The sequence below is a fragment of the Ctenopharyngodon idella genome, chromosome 22 (genome assembly GCF_019924925.1).
Source record: "Ctenopharyngodon idella isolate HZGC_01 chromosome 22, HZGC01, whole genome shotgun sequence".
In the NCBI taxonomy this organism is placed as follows: Eukaryota; Metazoa; Chordata; class Actinopteri; order Cypriniformes; family Xenocyprididae; genus Ctenopharyngodon; species Ctenopharyngodon idella.
In genome coordinates, this window is record NC_067241.1 from 11,528,622 (window position 1) to 11,550,433 (window position 21,812).

General features: G+C 35.8%; 1 protein-coding gene across 2 annotated transcripts; it reads right to left on the reverse strand.

Moving 5' to 3' along the window:
• Positions 1 to 3,493: 3,493 nt before the first annotated feature.
• On the reverse strand, positions 3,494 to 21,785 carry cmtr1 (cap methyltransferase 1). Of its 2 annotated transcripts, none has more exons than XM_051881076.1 (24): positions 21,766 to 21,785; positions 18,929 to 19,061; positions 18,702 to 18,841; positions 18,456 to 18,614; positions 18,266 to 18,358; positions 15,483 to 15,554; positions 15,267 to 15,361; positions 15,125 to 15,197; positions 14,841 to 15,039; positions 12,463 to 12,581; positions 12,284 to 12,380; positions 10,917 to 11,049; positions 9,358 to 9,537; positions 9,192 to 9,248; positions 9,011 to 9,068; positions 8,750 to 8,818; positions 7,656 to 7,787; positions 7,003 to 7,128; positions 6,755 to 6,846; positions 6,153 to 6,221; positions 5,882 to 5,929; positions 5,664 to 5,776; positions 5,469 to 5,577; positions 3,494 to 4,215 (listed from the first exon to the last, which is right to left on the reverse strand). In XM_051881076.1, exons 2-24 carry the CDS (start codon positions 19,035 to 19,037, stop codon positions 4,080 to 4,082), a joined length of 2,478 nt encoding a protein of 825 aa, XP_051737036.1. In that variant the 5' UTR covers positions 19,038 to 19,061; positions 21,766 to 21,785; the 3' UTR covers positions 3,494 to 4,079. The 2 variants fall into 2 exon arrangements, with proteins under 2 accessions (XP_051737036.1, XP_051737035.1); XM_051881075.1 differs by having other exon boundaries at positions 21,615 to 21,779.
• Between the last annotated feature and the right edge of the window lie 27 nt (positions 21,786 to 21,812).

Genomic DNA, 21,812 nt, shown 5'->3' on the forward strand with positions numbered 1-21,812 from the left:
AAATAGCATGTTTGGCCATCTAACGTTCGATTTGATCGCCTAAAAGCATCTTTATGATGCTCAAAAATGCTGCTACACTAACAGAAAAGTAGCAAAAATATTCTTTAAGATGCCAGTATCATGGTAGTAGACGAAATTCACTGTAAAAAAACACCACTGAATTTTATTTCATAATAATTAGTTATTGTTTTGCTTATAAATCAGAAACTATGTTTGGTTTTGTCTCTAAATCTAGTGAGCTGCGCACATAAATAACATTTTTGGGCATCATGTTAGATGTTTGGGCATCAATGTTAGATTTAAACGTCTACAATAACAAAAAAAAAGTACCAAAAATATAATTTTACTTAGTACACGAAAATAGTAACTATCCACCATATCAAAACTATATTGAAGCACTTTTTTGTGAGGGGACTTTTATATTAATAAATCAGATTTTGGTGATGAATCAGAAACCACTTTGGTTCCGTCTCAAAATCTAGTGAACTGCCTATCTAGACAGCTATGTTTGGCATCATATGCTCGAATGTGTGCGCAAGTTGCCCAAAAATGCTGTCTAAACTATTAAAATAAACAAACACACAATGGAATGGCATGGTAAAAAAAATCTTTCAGTAGCATAATATTACCATACCATGGTACTGCTACAGTACTTTTTTGTAAGGAAAAACAACAAACACTTTCAGAATGTGTGATTCAAAAGTCTAAACATGCTCAAAAATGCTGTCTTCACTAGCAAATAACACATTTTGGACCATAGTATTTTCATTAAAAACAACAACAACATGGTATTACCATGGTACCATGTCGAAACAACTATGCTAATTTTATAGAACATTAAAAAAAAAAAAAAAAAGTAGTACCAAGGAACCATTTTCGGGTTGGGGGATGGTAGTGCCATGGTATTTTTTTTTATCCTTTTTTGTAATCGAATCCCCTTAGGACAATTTGATTTGAATTGAGTTTCCACCCATCTTTGAAGTGACCAGACTTTTAACCTAAATTTTAATAAAACTCTGGTGCCCTGCGGGAAGATAGAATACTGTTATATCTTCTGGACGCTTTCCCTAACGGCTAGTGATGGGCAGTATTGCTCCTCAATTGCTTTTGGGAGATGGCACATTGAACCTCTTGGCCAATCAAGAAAGAGAGAGAGAGAGAGAGTCTGAATGGGGACGGAGGGGGGGAAAAAAACAGTTTGCATACGTTTCCGTCTGGTTACCCAGCCAGCGAGCGAGCCCTCGGATGAGAGGAACCTCTCTAATGGAACCCATCTACAGGGAAATTTAATTGTCCTTTGAGGTGAATCTCTGCTTAGCTTTCCAGTCACAAACTCAAAGCAAGAGATGGATTGGGAAACAGGGTGTGGGAGACTCTCATTACACCTGCATACAAAAGACTGCCTGTGTCCCGCCGTCCTTGAGATGCCAGAAACCTACAGGTTCGTAGAAGAAAGGAGAATACACAGCAAGCTGCACAATATGCTCATTAGTGATGTGTCAGTCACGGTGACAGTTCATGTATTGTTGTTCTAGAGGAACAAAATACAGATATAAAACTGTACTGAATATAAGACATGACAAAATAAATTGAACCTGCCATAAGGATGTTCCATCATTCCCTCCTCCTGCAAAGTCGGCATCGCTGTCCTGAATCTTGAAATCTAGGGTGCAGAATTTGAACAAACTCCTAAGCCTGAAGTATTAAACTGTGTCATGAAAATACAATCAGGCTGGTAAAACGGACACACAAAAAATCTCATGGAATTACATTAAAGGAGGGACATATCTAGAGACCAGAATATCAGCTAGCAACCACCCAATACACCATAACAACCAAAAAGCAATGCATTTAGAAAAGCAATAAACCATTAGAACACTTAATATAGCCACACCATTCTGAAGGTTACTTTTGCAGAAGCAACACATACTTTTCCTTCACAAAAGGCCAAAAATCAAGTTCTCTTCTGGTGTTTGTAAGTTTTTATTGTTCAAACACTTCAGTCTGTTCTTCCAGATTGTGTGGATTCTCAATGTAAGCAGAAACAAATGGAGCATCTTATCAGCAGAGCACGCAGCTCCAAATCTTCTGTCACAGTTTCCTTTTCATACAATGGAGTATGAAATCAAATGTTATGTTCTTCTTGGTCTTCAAGCTTTTCTAAAAGTCTTTTTTTCTAAATAACAAGGCTTCATGCACACATTCAAGCTGGCATAAAAATTAAAATACACCCTATTTATTTTCTAAATGCATGTTATAGATCTTATTGTGAACAATTCATCTGTGCAGGTTTAATTTTTTTTAAAAACTGACTCAAAATATTTAAAGGGGACCTATAATGCCCCTTTCACAAGATATAATTTAAGTCTCTGGTGTCCCCAGAATGTGTCTGTGAAGTTTCAGCTCAAAATACCCCACAGATCATTTATTATAGCTTGTCAAATTTGCCCCTATTTGGGTTTGAGCAAAAACATGCTGTTTTTGTGTGTGTCCCTTTAAATGCAAATCAGCTGCTGCTCCCGGCCGCTATCCAGAAGAGGGCGGAGCTTTAACAGCTCGCACTTCGGTTGCTCAACAACAACAAAGCTGGAGAATCTCACGCAGCCAAAATGACGATTGTCAGTAACTCTGGTGTTCAAATCGGAGTCGGACACTGATGGAGAGACTCAGGAAGAAGTTACAACTTTTAGAATGCAATTGGACATTTCTGAATGGTTAGTGGATACATTTATGTAGTTGCTGTGGAGCTGATTCAACACATCGACTAGCATGTTAATCTTTTGTGCAAATCCAGCGTTGAATTGACCCTCGTTTGTGAAGCAGTCCAGCGTAAAATGACGGCATGGTAACTACAACAACTCTTCCTCTTCTTTAAAGCAGCCCAACATGGCCTCACCACCTTTTGTTGTGTGTTCCCATGGGCAGGGTTTATGTAAATTTTGGGGTTTGTGATGTCACCAACCCGGGAAGAAGCTTGTTGTAGTCCCTACCAGCCATTTGTTGTAGTCCTTAAAAAGCGATTTCTGTAAAAGAAAATATCTCCCTTTGCTTTGAACTTTGCAGATGTTGTTTATTCTCAAACAGCAACATTACACACTAACTAAAGTTAAAAAAGTGAAATCATAATCAACCACCCCTTTAATCAAATACAACTGTGATATATTACACGTTCATCTGCCTCTTCTTCAGAGTGTAACACCTACATCTCAAAATCCAATCAATGAAAAGAAGCAAGTCTTTGCCCTACATTTGTATTTTCGATAAGCCGTTACACTGATGTACATCACAATACAGAAGAAAAATCTTCCATTTCATTGCGACTTTAAACAAAATTGAGAAAGAACCCAATATTCATTAGTCCAATCAAACAAAATCCAATCATCAATCGATGAAAAGCCCTTTTCTTCAAATAAGCCATTTCAACACTTTGATAATCTTCAGTTTCATCATGACTTTAAACCTAATCGAGACTTAATAATGATGCAGACCAATATTACTTAAGGAATAAACTTCCTTAGTAGTTTAATGTAATCATGATCACAAACAGGCTTAAAATTGAAATGCTCTTCCAAATCCACCAGAAATGGCAAGTAATAGCCAGTCTAATCTTTTTAAACACAGAAAAAACTAAATCAAAATTAGGAAAACAAGGCCACAGTCCAACACATGCACACAGTAGAGCCTTCATGCTGTTTTACATGGTTATCTTCTGGTTTGCACTTAATCAATAGAATCTGTAGCTACACATCTGACCGATTAGTGGAGGAATAATTCATGTTCAGGAAGCAGGTTTTGAAGTTCGAGAGAAAAACATGTGGACAAGGAAAAAGCATCTAAGTTTCTCCTCTGAAGATAATGGACACACACAGATACACACCACTGAGCACCAAGACGCCCTGTCGTCTAACTCAGAGGGGCTGTTATCGAGAGAGCCTTGAAGTGTGAAGAAACTGAGTTTGAAGGTTTCTCAGCGGACTCTTGTGAAAGCTACAGTGCCCCCTGGTGGCAAGGAGAATGTACAGCCTATGCTATGTCCCTTTAGTGTGTCATGACAGTGTGACTGTGACGTGTACGTGTTTTTATTGTTGACAGTGTTGATGGATGAAGGAGAGAACGTCGTCTTTAGACAGTTTGTCGGGGTTGACCCGCGTCTGGGAGTCGTGAACTCGGACGCCTTCCTCCCAAGCCCAAAATAGCCTGTCTTTATGACATGCACTGAAACAGAACAGAAAGAAACAAACGAAAAATAAGAAGGCATACAGGTGTTTATGAATGAGAAACTTCTATATTACACTCCCGTTCAAAAGTTTGGGGACAATAAGATTTTTCTTTTTCTTTCTTTTCAAGAAAGTAATACTTTTATTCAGCAAGGATGCATTAAATTGATTAGAAGTGAAAGTAAAAACTTTGAATTTTATTTTCAAATAAAAGCTGTGCTTTTGAACTTTATTTATCAAAGAATCCTGAAAAATAAAAAGCATCATGGTTTCCACAAAAATAATAGTTTTCAACATAATAATAAAAGCTTTTTGAGCAGTAAATCAGCATATTAGAATGATTTCACAATATTACTACTTGTACAGTATTTTTGATCAAATAAATGCAGCCTTGAGACTTTATTCAAAAACATTAAAAAAATATTACAGTAACATTAACTAAGAATTGACAACACTTCTACAGCATTTATTAATCTTAATGTTAATTTCAACATTTACTAATATATTATTAAAATCAATTGTTGTATTTGTTTACATTAGTTGTGAACTAACATGAACAAACAATGAACAGCTGGATTTTTATTAACCTACAAAGAATAAATACTGTAACAAATGTATTGTTCATTGTTAGTTAATGTATTAAATAATATTAATAAATGAGACCTTACTGCAAAGTGTTACCATTATTACAATCCCAAACTTTTGAACAGTAGTGTATGCACTCAATTAAACATTAATTATTTAAATATTATCATTAAATATTAAACGAATTGTTAAGCTCTATTGACTGCATCTGTAATGTCAGAGAATTAACATAGAATTTCGACAAGAAAAAACTGTTTACAGTAATGCTCTTACAACGGAAACCTATTGTGCAAGATTTTGCATAAGACTAGTGTGATAAAATCACTAACCAAACTTGTTATAAGTTATACTCAATTTCAAAACTGAACTGAAAACTGAACCCGGAACATTCCTTTAATCAAACTGAAGAGCAATAAGCAATTAAACAGTATATAAGAAAAATGCAACACGAATACAAAAGGCATTAAAAAGGATATTGAGGGTTTAGAGAGAAGCTCCTTTCTTTGAAGGTCAGATGCTACATAAAGGCCAGAAATATTTGTGCAAAATCCTCATGAAAATTCAGACTTTGTAATGGAATTTTTTTCTGTTGAGGGCTTCAATCCCAAACCGGGTGCCAGTGTAGTGCCAGTTAAGCAGGATTACTTCATACACTTCAATACTTACTGGAAAGGTGCCACAGAACCGGGCGGCAGTGCATAAGTCGATTCTTTGGTCTGCTTATTGTAGAAAAACTTTCTTTTAGAATTTTTGCTGAATGCCATTGTCCATGGGTCTGTCAAAAAGACAAAGAGAGGGAAAAAAAATAATGTCAAATTCATCTTTAACAAGGCACTCCACTAATATTATCCTCTCTCTCACCGTTAACAGTTTTGATGATGTAAAGGCCATTGGGAAGGAAGTGACGATCATCTCTGCCTGTGTACGAGAGTCTTGGCATCCCTCCCGAGCTCTTGGTTACCTTCATTTCCAACCTGAAGGAAAAATAAAATGAAATGAAACATTACATATACATGCTGATTTTTTCAAATGATATATGCATAAATCTACATGTATGTGATTGATGTGCTGGAACACACCTCACAAAGATCTTCTCCATCTCCTCTAGCCTATAGACTTCCTTCACTCTAATAAATGAAAGAGAGAGAGTGAATGAATGAGGCTGAAACAGCAAGCATACTAATTTGCAATATCATCCTAAACATGAAAGATCCTGTCTAGGCTCTAGTAAAACACAGTATCTTCATTAATTTTACATACTGCACCCTCCGGTTTTCATAGGACTTCCTGGCCCCCACGGCTGTCACTGACATGGCAATTAGAACAACCGCAAAGAGAAAGGAATATTACCGGATCGGGTTCATGTCTGGCCTGCTGGGTTTGGACACAGCTTTCACAAATTTCTCGGCCATCTGGATTCTGCACCAAAAACAAGATTTGTTTTGTTTTCTTACATTTTAGAAACAGAATATCAGTCAGGTTTGCATTTAGATCATAATAAACCCTAATCAACAGCAATTAAAGCTGATTTGTGATCATGGGCTACTGATATTGGGTTGTCAATCATATTTTGAAGCAGCAATTTCTATAAAGCTGCTTTGAAACAATGTATTATGAAAAGCGCTATACAAATAAACTTGAATTGAATATCTAGAAGACAGGATAGCCAATGAGCAATATAATGCTAATAATATATTAAACATATTACAAGAATATAATAACTGAATGTTAGTGATCAACACATACAAAAATTGCTGAACATTTACTTTAAATAATGCTGAATTATAGCAATGTTTTTAAATCAATACAGCAAAGAACAGCAATACTGTTTACATGTCAGGAACTATAATAAAATAACTAATAAAATACATTTTTATTTTGTATTTAGTGTAATATAAGAGAAAAAAAAGATTTCTATGTGGAATAATTTGGAAATAGGCTCTGCAAAAGACCTCTGGTTGAAGTGCTGATCTCTGACGTCAGTGCCGTTGAGAACAAGAGCATCGAGAATGTGCACAGCGTTGATCCTTCGCTGGGCTTTTCCCTGTAAGAACATATACAACAACTCCATATATAACTTCTTACAAAATATGCACGTCATTATTTTACTGGAATGACATAATTGCCCTTACACTAAAGCTGTTATTCACCACTGTTCTCTCTACTCTCACTTATAATTATACAAATTCTCTCTGTTCACCTCTCCCTTCAGCTCCTGGACGATCTCTACACTCAGTAATGTCTCTCTGGGCAGCTCCAGTTTGAAGTTCTCTAGCTTCTTCCAGCGTAACGGGGCTTTGCCATCCCACGTGTAGATCTGAGATCTCTGCATACACAAACGTTACACAATAAGTATATATGTGACCCTGGACCACAAAACCAGTCACAAGGGTAAATTTTTTGAAATTGAGATTGAAAAGCTGAATATGAAAGTTGAATAAATAAGCTTTCCATTGATGTATAGTTTGTCAGGATAGGACAATGTTTAGGCCGAGATACGACTATTTGAAAATCTGGAATCTGAGTGCAAAAAAATCAAAATATTGAGAAAATCGCCTTTAAAGTTGTCCAAATGAAGTCCTTAGCAATGCATATCCACTCACGAAAATACATTTTAGATATATTTACAGTAGGAAATTTACAAAATATGTTCATGGAACATGATCTTTACTTAATATCCTAATGAAAAAATCGATAACTTTGACCCATACAATGTATTTTTGGCTATTGCTACAAATATTCCCGTGCGACTTATGACTGGTTTTGTGGTCCAGGGTCACATATATGTCTAAAACAATATAAATATAGCTTAAATTATATAAATACTATCACATACAAAGATATACTCCTTACCCCAAGTCCCAGGAGAAAGAGTTGTTCTCCTCCTCCCACGATGCACCTGTAGTCCAGTACGTGTTGTAGTTTGTCCAGATTTCCTGAGTTCAGTGCAGTTGGTCTGGAATTAAAACTGTCCATGTCTGAGCCCTGAGATAAAAAGGCAATAAGCAGAAAGATAAGTTAAATGTTTTTATTTATATAAAATGTAAACTGTATTTTAAAAATAGTACTAAACAGGACTTTATGTCCTCACAAGGATTAATAACAATAACAAAACAATATTATTTAAAAAAAATAATAAATTATTCAAAACATAACTAAAATAAATACATTTCTTTGTGCATAACATATATAGTGCATTTTAAAAATACTATTAAATCTCACAATGACAAAAATAAATAATGTTAAAAAAAAACATATATATATATATGTGCACATTTCCCCCAAAAATTACCATTAATGAATAATCTGGATATGTTATTTTTATTTTTTTATTGAAAATATTACTGAAATATAATAATCTCACTACCAGCATAATTAACATTAGCATAATTAAATCAATACAATAAAGACTATGATGCATAAATACTTCACAATTTAAATAATACATCAATAAAATAACACATTACAGTTTTAAAAATGCATATAACTGGGAGGGGATGTGCTTAACTGTAAAATTGTAAAATTAATGAATATTCTGGATAAGTTATTTTTTAGTTTTACCTAATTGAAAACATTAGAATAGATATAATATAATAGAATAATAATAGAACAATATATCAATAATATATCACATTACAGTTATAAAAATGAATGCAACTGGGAGGGGATGTGCTTAAATGTAAAACTGAAAATGTCACAATATGAAAACATTTAAATGGTTAAAAAAAAAAAAAAAAAAAACCTAACCCCAAGACAGACAAAGAAAAGACTAACAGAATATAATTTCTTTTCTTTTTTCCCTTTTATTTGGGGTGAACTATGACCCTGTTATTATAGGCTTTGTGTGATTCACCCACTTAGCTTTTCTTTTCTGAAACATCACATCCATAAGCACAGAGCATTGCTACATTCCCAGCTAACTTCTCAAAGCTCACACACACCCTTACCTTCATGAGCTCATAGAACTTTGTTTTCGGATCTGACGATGGAGGAGTGACTCTGGCTTTATCAGGAATCTGCACAAAGATGAAGACGTTCAAGGTCACAATCATTTAAATCAACATCATCAGCTTGTCCTTACAGATACCTATGCAAAACAATGTTCTTTGAAATCTTTCAGACATCACCACAAAAGCCCTAAACTAAATTTAAGTCCACTGTAAAGTTTTTAGTGAGTGAGGTTAATCTATACAGTGTTTTGGACTCACCCCCCACAGTTTGAGACATTCTTTGCGGATGTCTGCTTGCCTGCCCTCAAACAGTGTCCTAGAGAGACACACAGCGTTGTCAATAACGCTTACGCAGACGCAGACATGTGCGCACATACAAATAAAAGCGAGTTTGAAATGAATGCTCTGAAACACACCAGAGGAAGAATGTGTGACTCACGTATCTCTGACGTACGCGTGGATTTTAGCCAGCGCTTTGATCTGTACCGCACAATGGCTGCAAGAAAAGGGATCAGAGTTCAATAAACAAACCTAAGCATGAATGAATGTGAGAGAGCCAGAGACAAAAAGAGGGAAAAAATAGGGTCAGAATGTGATGACGATACCTTTCATTGGAGTTGATCATGAATTGGAAGAAGTCAGTGTCTCCTTTAATGATGTCCAGAGGGACGACTTCAGTAACGTCTCTGTCTGAGTGTCTGAATTGATTCAGTTTCAGGTTGATGGTGAACATGTATTCTCTGACAGTATCAGTGCCAGGCTTTAAACCCTTGCACACCACATATCTGCATGAGGACAACAATAAAAATCATTTTTTTTTTTTTTTTTTGAAATCCTTCACCCTATGCCATCTTATTATTCAGAGACAACTGTAAGAACTACAGATAAATTATGCAAACCAGCATTAAATTATTGCATTAACTATTGGCAAGCTTTTAGAAAGGATACCTAGCCTAATACAATGATTAAACAGCTATTTGGCTATTAACCAATAGCCAGCAGGGCCTATGTGATATGAGTGAAAAAGGAAAAACACCTTTTTTCCTTTTTAACAGTGTCAAAAATAAATAAATAAATATAAATGTATATTATATATATATATATATATATATCAGAATTATTGGCACTCCTGATAAATATGATCAAAGATGACTATAAAAATAAATTAAAGATCAAAAGGATAAACAATGCAGATCTATTTTTAGTCATCTTTAATCATATTTACCAAGGGTGCCAATAATTCTGACCACAACTGTATATATATATATATATATATATAAATATAAAAATATAAAATCTGGAACAATTAAGATAACATTTAACAGTTTTCTTTTTTAATATATGTTTTAAAATGTAAATTATTCCTGTGATGCAAAGCTAAATATATATAGCATCATTACTCCAGTCTTCAGTGTCACATGATCCTTCATTCTGATATGCTGATTAGATTAATATCAATGTTGAAAACAGTTTTTGCTGCTTAATATATTTGTGGAAACTGTGACATAAATTTCAAAGTTCAAAAGTTTGGGGTAAGTAAGAACAAGAAAATAACACTTTTATTCAGCAATATTGCATTAAATCGATCAAAAGTGACATTAAAGACATTTATAATGTCACAAAAGATTTCAATTTCAAATAAGAGACTACCATTTCATCAAAGAATCCTGACAAAAGTATCAGTTTCCACAAAAATATTAAGCAGCAAAAACTTTGCCGTTTTAAAGACTGATAATAACAGTGTATATATTAAAATACAAAACAGTTATTTTAAATTGTAATAATATTTCACAATACTATTTTTACTGTATTTTTAATCAAATAAATACAGCCTTGGTGAGAATAAGCAACCCGATATCATGGCAATTCGTACCTATTTTACGAGGTGGCTAATTCGTATGAATTTGTACGAACTCACTCGTACGAATTCGTATATTTTTTGCTAAATTGTACGTATTTTACAAGTTGCCAGATTCGTATGAATTCATACGAATGACCTACCCCTAACCCCGCCTAACCTTTGGGGAAAAAAAGCATATATTGATAAGCTGAACAGAGACACCCATATATACAAGTTATAATACTGACTGCCAGCAGCTCCTTCACATCCTCTAAGGTCTTTCTCTCACTCTTCCACAGTAAGTCATGGAGAATGAACACACACCTCTCTGAATTGGCAGGTCGGCTGGTGACAGGTTTGAAGAGCGAGATCCTCTCGAAGCAGAGGTACAGCAGATAAATCAAGCCCACGCTGAACGGTGTGAACAGGTCAAATGTCTTACAAACAAAATGGCCTCCTGTAAAACAAATAATTTCTGTTTAAAAAGTGTTTAAATAATTTCCATAACTTAAATGGTCCATGTAATGGAAAACAACCAATCATAAAAGAGGTCATTTACATAACCTTAAAGGTACAGTAACAAAAACAGCCTGTTTAATTGAAAGAGAAACAAAATGTTAATGTAAAACTAAATTACAAATGTTGTGGTGCACAAAATCTTGACTAAAAGTATAGTGGATTTAAAAAGACTTTTAAAATATGTCTCTTCAATGCTGTAACTGTAAAACATATTCCCGTTGATTTGATACACCTAAAATTAGCTCTTTTCTCAGACACATAATTACCTTCCTAATTACAGGATTTCAGAATAAATAGACTTGTGTCTGGGCGCATCCCAAGATAAAACCAAACAGATCTGAGACAAGACTGTATAATAATATCAAGGCAAGAACAAGAGTCATTAAATAATCTTCAAAGCCTAGAAAAAGACATTATTAAAGAAATGGGATCATTTGGAACTGCTGTTAAAGAACTGGCTGTCCTCCAAAACTGAATGTCTGGGACTGAAGAAAACCATGAGACTTTTGGTAATCCAAAAGAAGACACAATGCTCCATGACAAAGATGGAAGATGCACTACTGATGTCAACCGTCCCTAGTAAAAAGTGATCAGGCTTTAATGATACTTTTCTACATCAGGGGTATGAAAACTCATGAAAGAGGAAGGAAAAATTGATTGAGCAAAACAAAAAAACATCCTTGAGAAAAACAAGGATTTCTCAAGAGCACTTTAACCAGGAAGACAATTCATCTTCCAATAGGAAAATGGCCCAAATCATACACTAAAAGACAAAAGAACAGTGGCTCCATTCAAGCATCTATGGAATAAAACTTCTAATCTCAAATGGTAACAATCCAATTTTAATTATCCATTAACATTCACATCTATTTACTATGGAAGCTTGTTTCCACCACTGAATAAAAAAAATAAAAAAGGTAATTGCGACTTTTTCATCTCGCAATTCTGACTTTTTTTCCCACCATTGCGTGATATAAAGTCATAATTGTGAGTTATAAAGTCAATTGCGAGTTTATATCACGCCATTCTGACTTTATAACTCGCAATTTCAAGTTTATATCACGCAATTCTGACTTTTTTTCTCAGGAGTGAAAAAAAGTCAGAGTAAAAGGAGTGAATACTTTTAATAGGCACTTTATTTATATGCACACAAACAAAAACGCACACAATACCTGGTCTGACGACAGACATGGCAGTGAGGAACTGACATAGGAGGAGCTGTTTGCTCAGAATCTCCTGAATGTTCTCTTGGCCCTCCACAGAAAAACCCTGATGAGCAACACACCATCAGAATATATCGACCAATCAACAACATTTACCTTTAAACCAATCACAGAAGAGCATGTCTTACCCCATCTGCCATTAAGAAGTGCAGGCCTCGCCCCTCAGTGCTGTCTAGGACGAAGTTACGAAATGCACTGATGTTCTCCGGTCTCGTGATGTCACCATCGCCATCAATCCCACCCTCACCTGAAACAACGGTAATGAGACGTTAAAAATAAATTCCTAACAATTTGATTTAGGTATTTAAACATTTAGGTATTACATTAAAGTGCCCCTATTATGCTTTTTCAGATATTATCTTTCATGTAGTGTGTAATATAGCTGTTTGTATGTGAATGTAAAACGTCTGCAAAGTTTCAAAGATCAAAGTGCATGACAAATGGAGTTACTGTCTCCCAAAATAAAGAACGATTCTGAACTGCCTGAAACGAGTCATCAGTAATTACGGTCTTACTTCCTACATTAAAGGGGGGGTATAATGCTATTTCATATTTTCTGACTTATTTACACTGTTAAAGAGTTGGATTCTCATGCTAAACATGGCCAAAGTTTCAAAACACAAGTTGGACGTATGATGGAGTCACAGCAGTAATGATCCCGGTCATGAGTCGGAACCGCAGGTGGTGAGTAAAACTGCTTCAAATGTCTGTTTTGTTAGCAATAGGTGCCTAAGTGCATATAATGTAAACAACACAAACGTAGTGAATTCATAAATTCATTATTCATCATTCACTATACGCTATATTCATTATAGTGATTCAAAAGTTATCCATGGATAACGCGATGGTGTATTGTGTGTGTTTAAATACATTTCTTTAGCTGACCATTGATAGCTTGCAAACGATCGCTACGCAAAAGCTGCGTGTGCTCGTCACTCTTTAGCTCCGCTCACACGGCACGCCTCCAGGCGCTCGGCTGTTTTCGGAAAGACATGGTACAGCATATGTATCTTTTATAAATATGATAAAACTAAAGACTTTTTGGAGATATGAAGGATGCTATACTACTCTATAGGTACTCAAGATTAACATGAGATTGGCAGATTGTGATACCCCCCCTTTAACCTATGTAGGTTTGTAACAAATCTGGATATTGCCCACCTATAGTTTTCAGTTGGCTGCCCATGAACATACTCTACTTTGACCCGCACTCAAACACTGTAGTTGTAGCTGAGGCCCGGAAGAGTTTATTTTGTGTTGCCAACATGTCAAGAAGATGCTGTTTTCTGCACTGTGAAAGCAAATCCACTTTGCTTGCACTTCAAAAGAATGAGGACTCAGATTCGAATTGATACGGTAAAACCAACGCCATCGTTACTGTTCATATCACTATGTGTTAGAGCTGAACGATTACTCACAATTAACCAGAAATCGCACTTAAACGGTTCTGTGATCAGTAGTAAATGCTACTCCATCTGAAAGCACTGCGAGTTTGAGTCGCTTATAATGTGCATTTGAAAAAGCAACACGCGTCAAACATCTTTCCAAACATAAGAAGCATTTATGAACCTCTTGTCCAACAAAAGACAACATTTAATAGCATTTTTATTCCAAACTCACTTTATAACATCAGTTGAGTGTTTGAAAACATCCTTCTGTGAGATCATGTGGCTTCTTACACAGAAAAAGGCATAAAATATTATATCATAGTATTCTATATACAGTGATAAAGGCTGTCGATTAGCATTGCATTATAAAAATACTTTATCATTATAAAAATACCCGAGAATGCTTGAAGAATTCAGATAAACCATATATTGTCGTAGTCATGTGTTTATTAGTAATGTTTAATCAATCAAAGCAGTTCAATCATCTGTTTAATCAGCTACAGTGATATTGTGATGCCCACAGGCATTTTCTGGAACTACTTTCTTTTGCGGGGCATATTTGGAGTTTTTGCATGAGTGTCCTCTAGCTTTCAGATGGAGCAGCATTTAGCAGTACTTCACTGAAAAGCTGTGCATAAAAAACAAAAAATAAAAAAAGCCAATTGCCAAATCATTTGCGGTTTATTTTCAATTAATCAGCCCTACTGTGTGTACAAGTGCTGAGGAAGCCTCCCGAGCTGAAATCAGATATGGTAATGGGTGTTTCGTTTCCGAAATGAGTTGTAAGCAGTAGACCAATCACAACAGACTGGTCCATCTGACCAATCAGAGCAGAGCAGGCTCTAGGCAAGGAGTTTAGAGAGACTGAATCCTTCATTGAACCGTTTCAGACACTGAGAAAAGAGGTGAGGCTGCAATGTATATTATGAGAAAGTGTTTTTTGATCTTGGATGCATGTAAACTTATTGTAGGACAACTCCAAAACAAAATTAAGAACTTTCAAAATAGCGCAATAGGGGCACTTTAATGTTTGTATATTAATCTTTAGCTAAACAGTAAAAATGTTGGATTCTTGTTTTTTTATTCATGTTTAAATGGTTAAAACTCAGGCAACATACCGTAATAGGCCTCAAAGAGCTCGCTGGGAGCAGCAAAGAAATCTTCCAGTTTAAAATCGTTGGCTCCTTTAAGCGTCATCCCAAAACCTTTCGCATGCCAGCGCCGTCGCCACAACACATACTCTGAGAATCCTCCCGGACCCGCACATACATCTCCAAAATACAGCAACTCACCCTCCTTATCACGCGTCTGGGGCTTCTACACACAGACATACAATTCAGAAATGTAATTACAGCACATATTTCAGTGCCTGATGCCATAGATTGCGTAATTGTGGTTTTACCCCTTGCGAATCCTTTGGGTTAGTGAACATATAGTCAAAAACATGATCCATGTTTGCCATCTTCATAGCAGCTCTGAAGAGAAAACAGAAATTTAGAGAAAGATATGCTTCTATTGTGTATGCATGTGGAGACACCACCCACCTGTTTAGAAAGAAAGCTCCTCGGATAGTTTCATAAGGGTTCGATCGAGTACGTGCTCGCCTCATCTCCTCACCCTCCAAGTCATCAAACACAGACTGAAAAGAATTACAAATAAAAAGAGTTGTTACATTATTATAAGACATAGAGCACAATGTATGTCAAAGTATAACAAATCATTTTAAAATATCACTAATAAGAAATGTTTGAAACACTCACTTTGCAGCGGAGAAGGAGATGCAGTAGATTCCCAGAGCAAAATTCAGTTTCATCATCAATTTTTAATTTTCTCTATGAAAATAAGCATTGGTATATATAAGTATAGGTATGCATATATACATAAGAAGCTGACAAATAACATTTCAATAAACTTTATTTTTTTATATGAATGTACACTACTCTCAAAATTTTTGAGTCAGCAAGATATTTTTAGGGAAATTAATACATTTACTCATCAAGGAAACATTAAATTGATCAAAAGTGACAGTAAAGACATTTATAATGCTAAAAAAAAAATTCAAATAAATATTGTTCTTTAAAACTTTCTATTCATCAAAGACTCCTGAAAAAAGTATCACTGTTTCCACAAAAATATGAAGCAGCACAACTGTTTTTAACATTTATAATAATAATAATAATAATACATGTTTATTGAGCTGCAAATCATCATATTAGAATGATTTCTGAAGGATCATGTGACACTGAAGACTGGAGTAATGATACTGAAGATTCAGCTTTGATCACAGGAATAAATTACATTTTAAAATGTATTCAGATAGAAAAATGCAGCCTTGGTGAGCATTAGAGACTTTTTGCAAAAGCATTAAAAAACCTTACAGACCATAACTTTAAAATGGTATTAAACAAGAGAATTTATATGAATGTATAAGGGAAAGTGAACATTTTAGATGTTGTAACTCATCACATTTCTTTTTTCACCATTTTTTAATTGTCCCTTTTTTCGCAGTTCACTTAAACAATCCTGTAATGTGACAAGTGAATTTAAAAAAAAAAAAGTTTAAATATTTAATTAAATCTAAATACAGCATGAATCAGTGGGTGTCTATCCAACTACTTTAATGCAAATTTTTAATTTTCACTGAACAGAAAACCTGAACGGAAGTGTTTAATATGCGCATAAGCTCACATAAAACGAGCATTTATGCACAAGGCTGACTGGAGTCAAAATCCACATGAAAATGAAGATGAAAATGAGCTTCAAAAATAGGAAACATCTGGATGAAAATCCAGCTTATGATAATTACGCAAGAATTAGAAAAATGTTTAAATGAAGAACAGCATGTTATGCATTTTCATGTCAACTGCAGCTGGTGAGAATTATGAGATGCAGATGTTTATTAGTAAAGTTTATGATTATAAAACATGTACACAGCTGACCCATGAGAACAAGAAACAACAAAAAGCCGAGCAACAAAATCTTCAGTCAGATGATGATGATTAAAGGGGTCCTATTATGCTTTTCTTACATTTTTTTAATTTCTTCTCTAGTGTGTAATGTTGCTGTCTGAGCATGAAAAATGTCTGCAAAGTTGCTTCAAAGGGAGTTATTCTCTATATCAGTAAGCGCTTTTTCTCCCTGAAATGCCTCCATTGCAGTCTTGAGTTTTCTTCCAGGAACACACACATCATAATATTCCTCATTTAAATAATTCCCACCCAAGGCATACACAAAGGGGGGGTCAAGGCCTGGTTGAGTTGCGTTAGTAGTGTGTTGTCACCAAGTCCAAGAGATGCTGTTTTTTTTTCACCCCTGCACAAGTCATGCGAAGGGTTGGTCTGGGTTGATCAGCTTGTCCTTCTTGACTGTCATTATCGGATTCAGGCTGGAACAGATACGGCAAAACTGGCGCCAGAGTTAAAGTAGTTAACAGTAGTGTTTACAGCTCCTCATGAAGCCTCTGGAGCTGATACTCACCATTTATGGTAAGGGGTGTTACATTTCCAGGCAGACCAATCAAAACTTCAATCAAAACCAATCAGACTTGGCCCGGCTGACCAATGAGAGCAGACTGTGCTTTTCGGAAGGTGGGTTTAAAAGAAACCCAAACTAAAACAGAGGGTAAAAACAGGTGCTGCAACAATGTAAATTATTAGAAAAATAATGAGTTTTTTTTTAATATGAAATGATGTAAACGTATTCTAGTAGTGAAAGTGACATGTGAAGGCCAAGTATGGTAACCCATACTCTGAATTTGTCAGTGCGCACATTAAGCCCGGAACACATTAAGCCAGGAACACACCAAGCCGACGCCGACGAAATAGTGGCAACGAAAGCAGACTGCGGGGTTGACTCACGTCGGCAGCATCTGGGTCCAAAGTTGCCCTGACACACCAAACCGACGCTTGACACCCGACGGCCAAGTAGCACGTCCGTTCTGCGCCTGCATAAGAAGAAATGCCTTTCCGTACCAGCAGGTGCCAGTAGCTGAACAGCCAATCAGAATGATCAAATGGCCCGACTGACCAACGAGCTCCGACGCCGATTCAACGAATGTCGAATCGGCCGAAAAAAAGCTGACGAGGACCAACTTCAGCCGACGGTGCGGAACACACTGAGAAAACTTAGGCCAATGAACAAAAACTGCCTGACGGCCGACCGTCGGCTTGGTGTGTTCCGGGCTTTAGGAGCAGTGAGTAGTGAACACACACACTGCAAACCGTGGACATACACACCCGGAGCAGTGAGCAGCCATTTTGTGCTGTGGCGCCCGGGGAGCGAATGGGGGTTAGGTGCCTTGCTCAGGGGCACCTCAGTCATTTCCTGCCGGTAAAGAGAATCGAACCCGCAACCTTCGGGTTACCAGTCTGACTCTCTAATCATTAGGCCATGACTGCACCTAGTAGACCCCATAAACAAAATTATGAATGTGTAAATGAGCATAATAGGACCCTTTAATCATTCTTACCATGGAAAGTAAAAGAATGAGCATTTGATCTTAAACTAATCATTACAGATCATCAGGTAATATGTGCTGTAATACCTGTCCCACAGCCATCCAATCCTTCAGCTCGTCTGAATCTGGAATCTCTGGAGAACCTTCTGGAAACCACGAGACTTGTTCTATAGCAGTTGGCTGAGAGAAAAGATGTAAAGTGAGGGAGAAATAATGGTCCTGGACAACTAAAGTCTGTGTCTCTGTTCTTATATTTAAAGAAACAATGATGCCGTACCTCCGGCTCATCCTGCCAGTCTACATTGAGGTCACCCTGGAAGCCCTTCAGGGTCAGACCCAAACCCCGCCTCCCACGCTGGGTCGATGCTTCTACGATCTCTTTCCGTCCTTGACCATACTTTCCCAAACCCTCACCTTCTCTGAAACCCATCTTGGCCTGAAGGAAAGAGAGGAAGACACCATTTTAATGTGTGTTAATATGCACAAGATGGTTAAAAAAAATGACAGGAGGTGCTGATTTTACCATGAGTTTCTGAGAGACTGTGTTATACATAGAAAAATTGGAAGAGGCATCGCTGCCCTCTGCATTCTGGGAATCAGAAGGTCTGGAGAAGCTGGGCTTGTGATCCTCAACATCACTGTGAGACTCACTCTGACTCGAGTCTGGGAGATAAACATAAATAAACATGCTTACATAAACTTACACTATAACCAAAAGTGTGAAGTGCCATAAGGAAACTCCTCTCTAACCCTGACTGGTGGTTCTTTGAGATGACTCCTCATCTTCATCAGAGGAGTCCTCATGGGCAGTCTTCCTCTTCTTCAGAGGCTCATCTGATGCTGGTGCCCCTCTCTTCATCTTAAACTCAGGAGGTCCAAGAACCTGCACTCATTCAAAAACATGACAGCACTACATTAAAACCCAAACTAGAGATGCATAACATATGCTTTTTTTTTAATTCAACAATCATCAAGAGCCAGTTGTTCAAAAAGTTTAATCTGGATCAGAATGATATGGATTTGGAAATCCCGTGTTTTGCTATCCAGGATCAGGCAATCCATCTTACTTTTGTGCTGGTTTTTCAAAGCAAAATTGGATTGGATCACCCTGATTACAGATTACCAAATGTGGATTAGTGCTCTACGGAGCCCCTAAAGGGACATGGTGATAGAAAGAATATGAGATGGGGAAAAAAATAAATAAACATTTCAATGCTTTTGCATTCTCTTAGAAAAGTTTTGTGTAGCATTCACTCGAGAAACTGAGTTAGCTCACAAAGAACTTTTGACTGATTCATCTCTTATGATTGTGCCAATGTTGTTCACAAACAATAAAAAAAAAAAAAGACTTTGAATTAAATATAATACTTTGATTTGATATTTACAGCTGTTTGGCAATTATTTTATGGCACCAAAATCTCTTTTTTACTTTACAGTAGGTTACTGAACGTCTAAATATGTAGCCTAATGTCTACTTCTAATTTATTACTTTAACAGTTAAACTAATCAAGAGCAAAATAAAAAATGTGTGTATGTATATTACATGATAAAAATATTGTATTTTTTGACCAGTTTTAGTTTTATTACATTTTTGTTCCTGAAATCAGAGGTCCTGAAATCCACCCCCTCTGATGGGATCAGTACAATCCAGATTTTTTGGATCAAACGTATCCCAATCTTACTAAAAAGTTTTGAACAACACACTCCAGATCAAAAGAATGGATTTTGTGATCTAATCTGATTTCAGAATCTTTTTCCGTTTGAACAACCCATTTTCAAAATATGAACCAATTCGATAGCCGATATCTGATCAGATTACTTTTGAACAACTGGCCTCAAGATTCTAGGCTAAAATTTATATTAATGTATAAAAGAAAGTGTATATTTTTGAAAGTGTATACGTTTTTTACCATTTAAAATTACCTTTTGCCTTCGCTAGTTTATTTTTAAGGTAAGACACCACAGGTGAATAGGGTAAAAAAACTGAACTAAAATATATATCAATAATTATATCAATTTCCCCATTTGATTAAAGGGATAGTTCACCCAAAAATGAAAATTCTGTCATCACCCTCAAGTTGTTCCAAACTTGTATGAATTTCTTTCTTCTGCTGAACACAAAAGAAGATATTTTGAAGAATGTCGGAACCCAAACAGTTGATGGACCCCATTGACTTCCATAGCATTTTTTTTCTCCATACAATGGAAGTCAATGGGGTCCATCAACTGTTTGGGTTCTGACATTCTTCAAAATATCTTCTTCTGTGTTCAGCAGAAGAAAGAAATTCATACAGGTTTGGAACAACTTGAGGGTAAATAAATGATGACAGAATTTCCATTTTTGAGTGAACTATCCCTTTAATCACTGTACATTAAGACAATTGATCTGTATTGCTTTCTGAAATGTTATGTTTAAATATGCAGATTAGGCATTATTTTCACTCATTTCCAGAAAGGAAATCTGAACATTGGATAAAGCCAGGTTCAAAATTCTTGTTTCATTTTAACAATTACAGTTAAAGTTTACAGAGGGGATTTTGGATACCTCTTTTTTATCACTCCATAATTGATAAAATACTGTCAACGGCCAGAAAAACAATACATGTCACCATGTTTTAAGGAATACATATTATATATAAATTAGGCAACATATATATGAACAAACCTCTCATGTAAAAACAAGAATATAGACTTCAGAGATATAAATAAAACTGGAAAGTTTAATGTAAGTTCTACTGAAGTGGAGATTTCTGACTAAGTGAATGAGAACAAAACTCATTTTGAGAAAACAGCCTTTAAAGCTATGTACTGTGATTGAAATCTACAGACGTACATAGATAAAGTGTAATAAAATAAACACTTAAATATGTATTTTGGATATGTTCTATCCACTAGTCTGACAGAAGAAACGTTATGGAAGCAAAAGTTCTCAAAGTTGGCCAGTGTATAAAGAACAATGGTTTTGCCTGTAGTATCTTGCTACATTGAATATTTAAGACATCTTTATAACATTAAAAAGTGACATTAATAATTAACAATGCTACATTCGTCATAATCTATACATTTCAATTTTGATATTGAAGGAAAAACTGCAGGTGCTATTAAAAATGATGTAACACAGACTAGCCGCAAGAAGCGTATCATATATTACTTTACTTCTATTGTGTATAAATGAAGCTAAATTTAATTTTTCAGCTGCTCAATAACTCAAAACAGTCTCGATTGTCTTTTTCGGTTTAAAATATGCCATAATGAAAATCATCAAGCTAAGGTTTTCGTCCTTGCCATCACATACCTGTAAATAATAGGATTTATTGGTGTATTGTACGATGTTAATAGTCTTATAAACATCAGTGTGAAATAAACAAAGTGAAAACACTCAGCTATTTAGGTTTCGATTTCACAAGAAATGATGCTGCGACACTCGTAAACATACCTAAAAGGAAATATGCAGCTATAATCCTGAGTCACCTCCGAAATGTATACTCATATTTGTATCCAATCTGTAAAATCTCTAGCCAAATTCTGCTTTATGTTCTGTTTCAAATGTCAAATCTGACCCGCGTTCCACTTTCAGTGGGTCTTACCGTGTTGCTGGCGCATAATAATTACGTCACCAATGTGGTTAAACAAC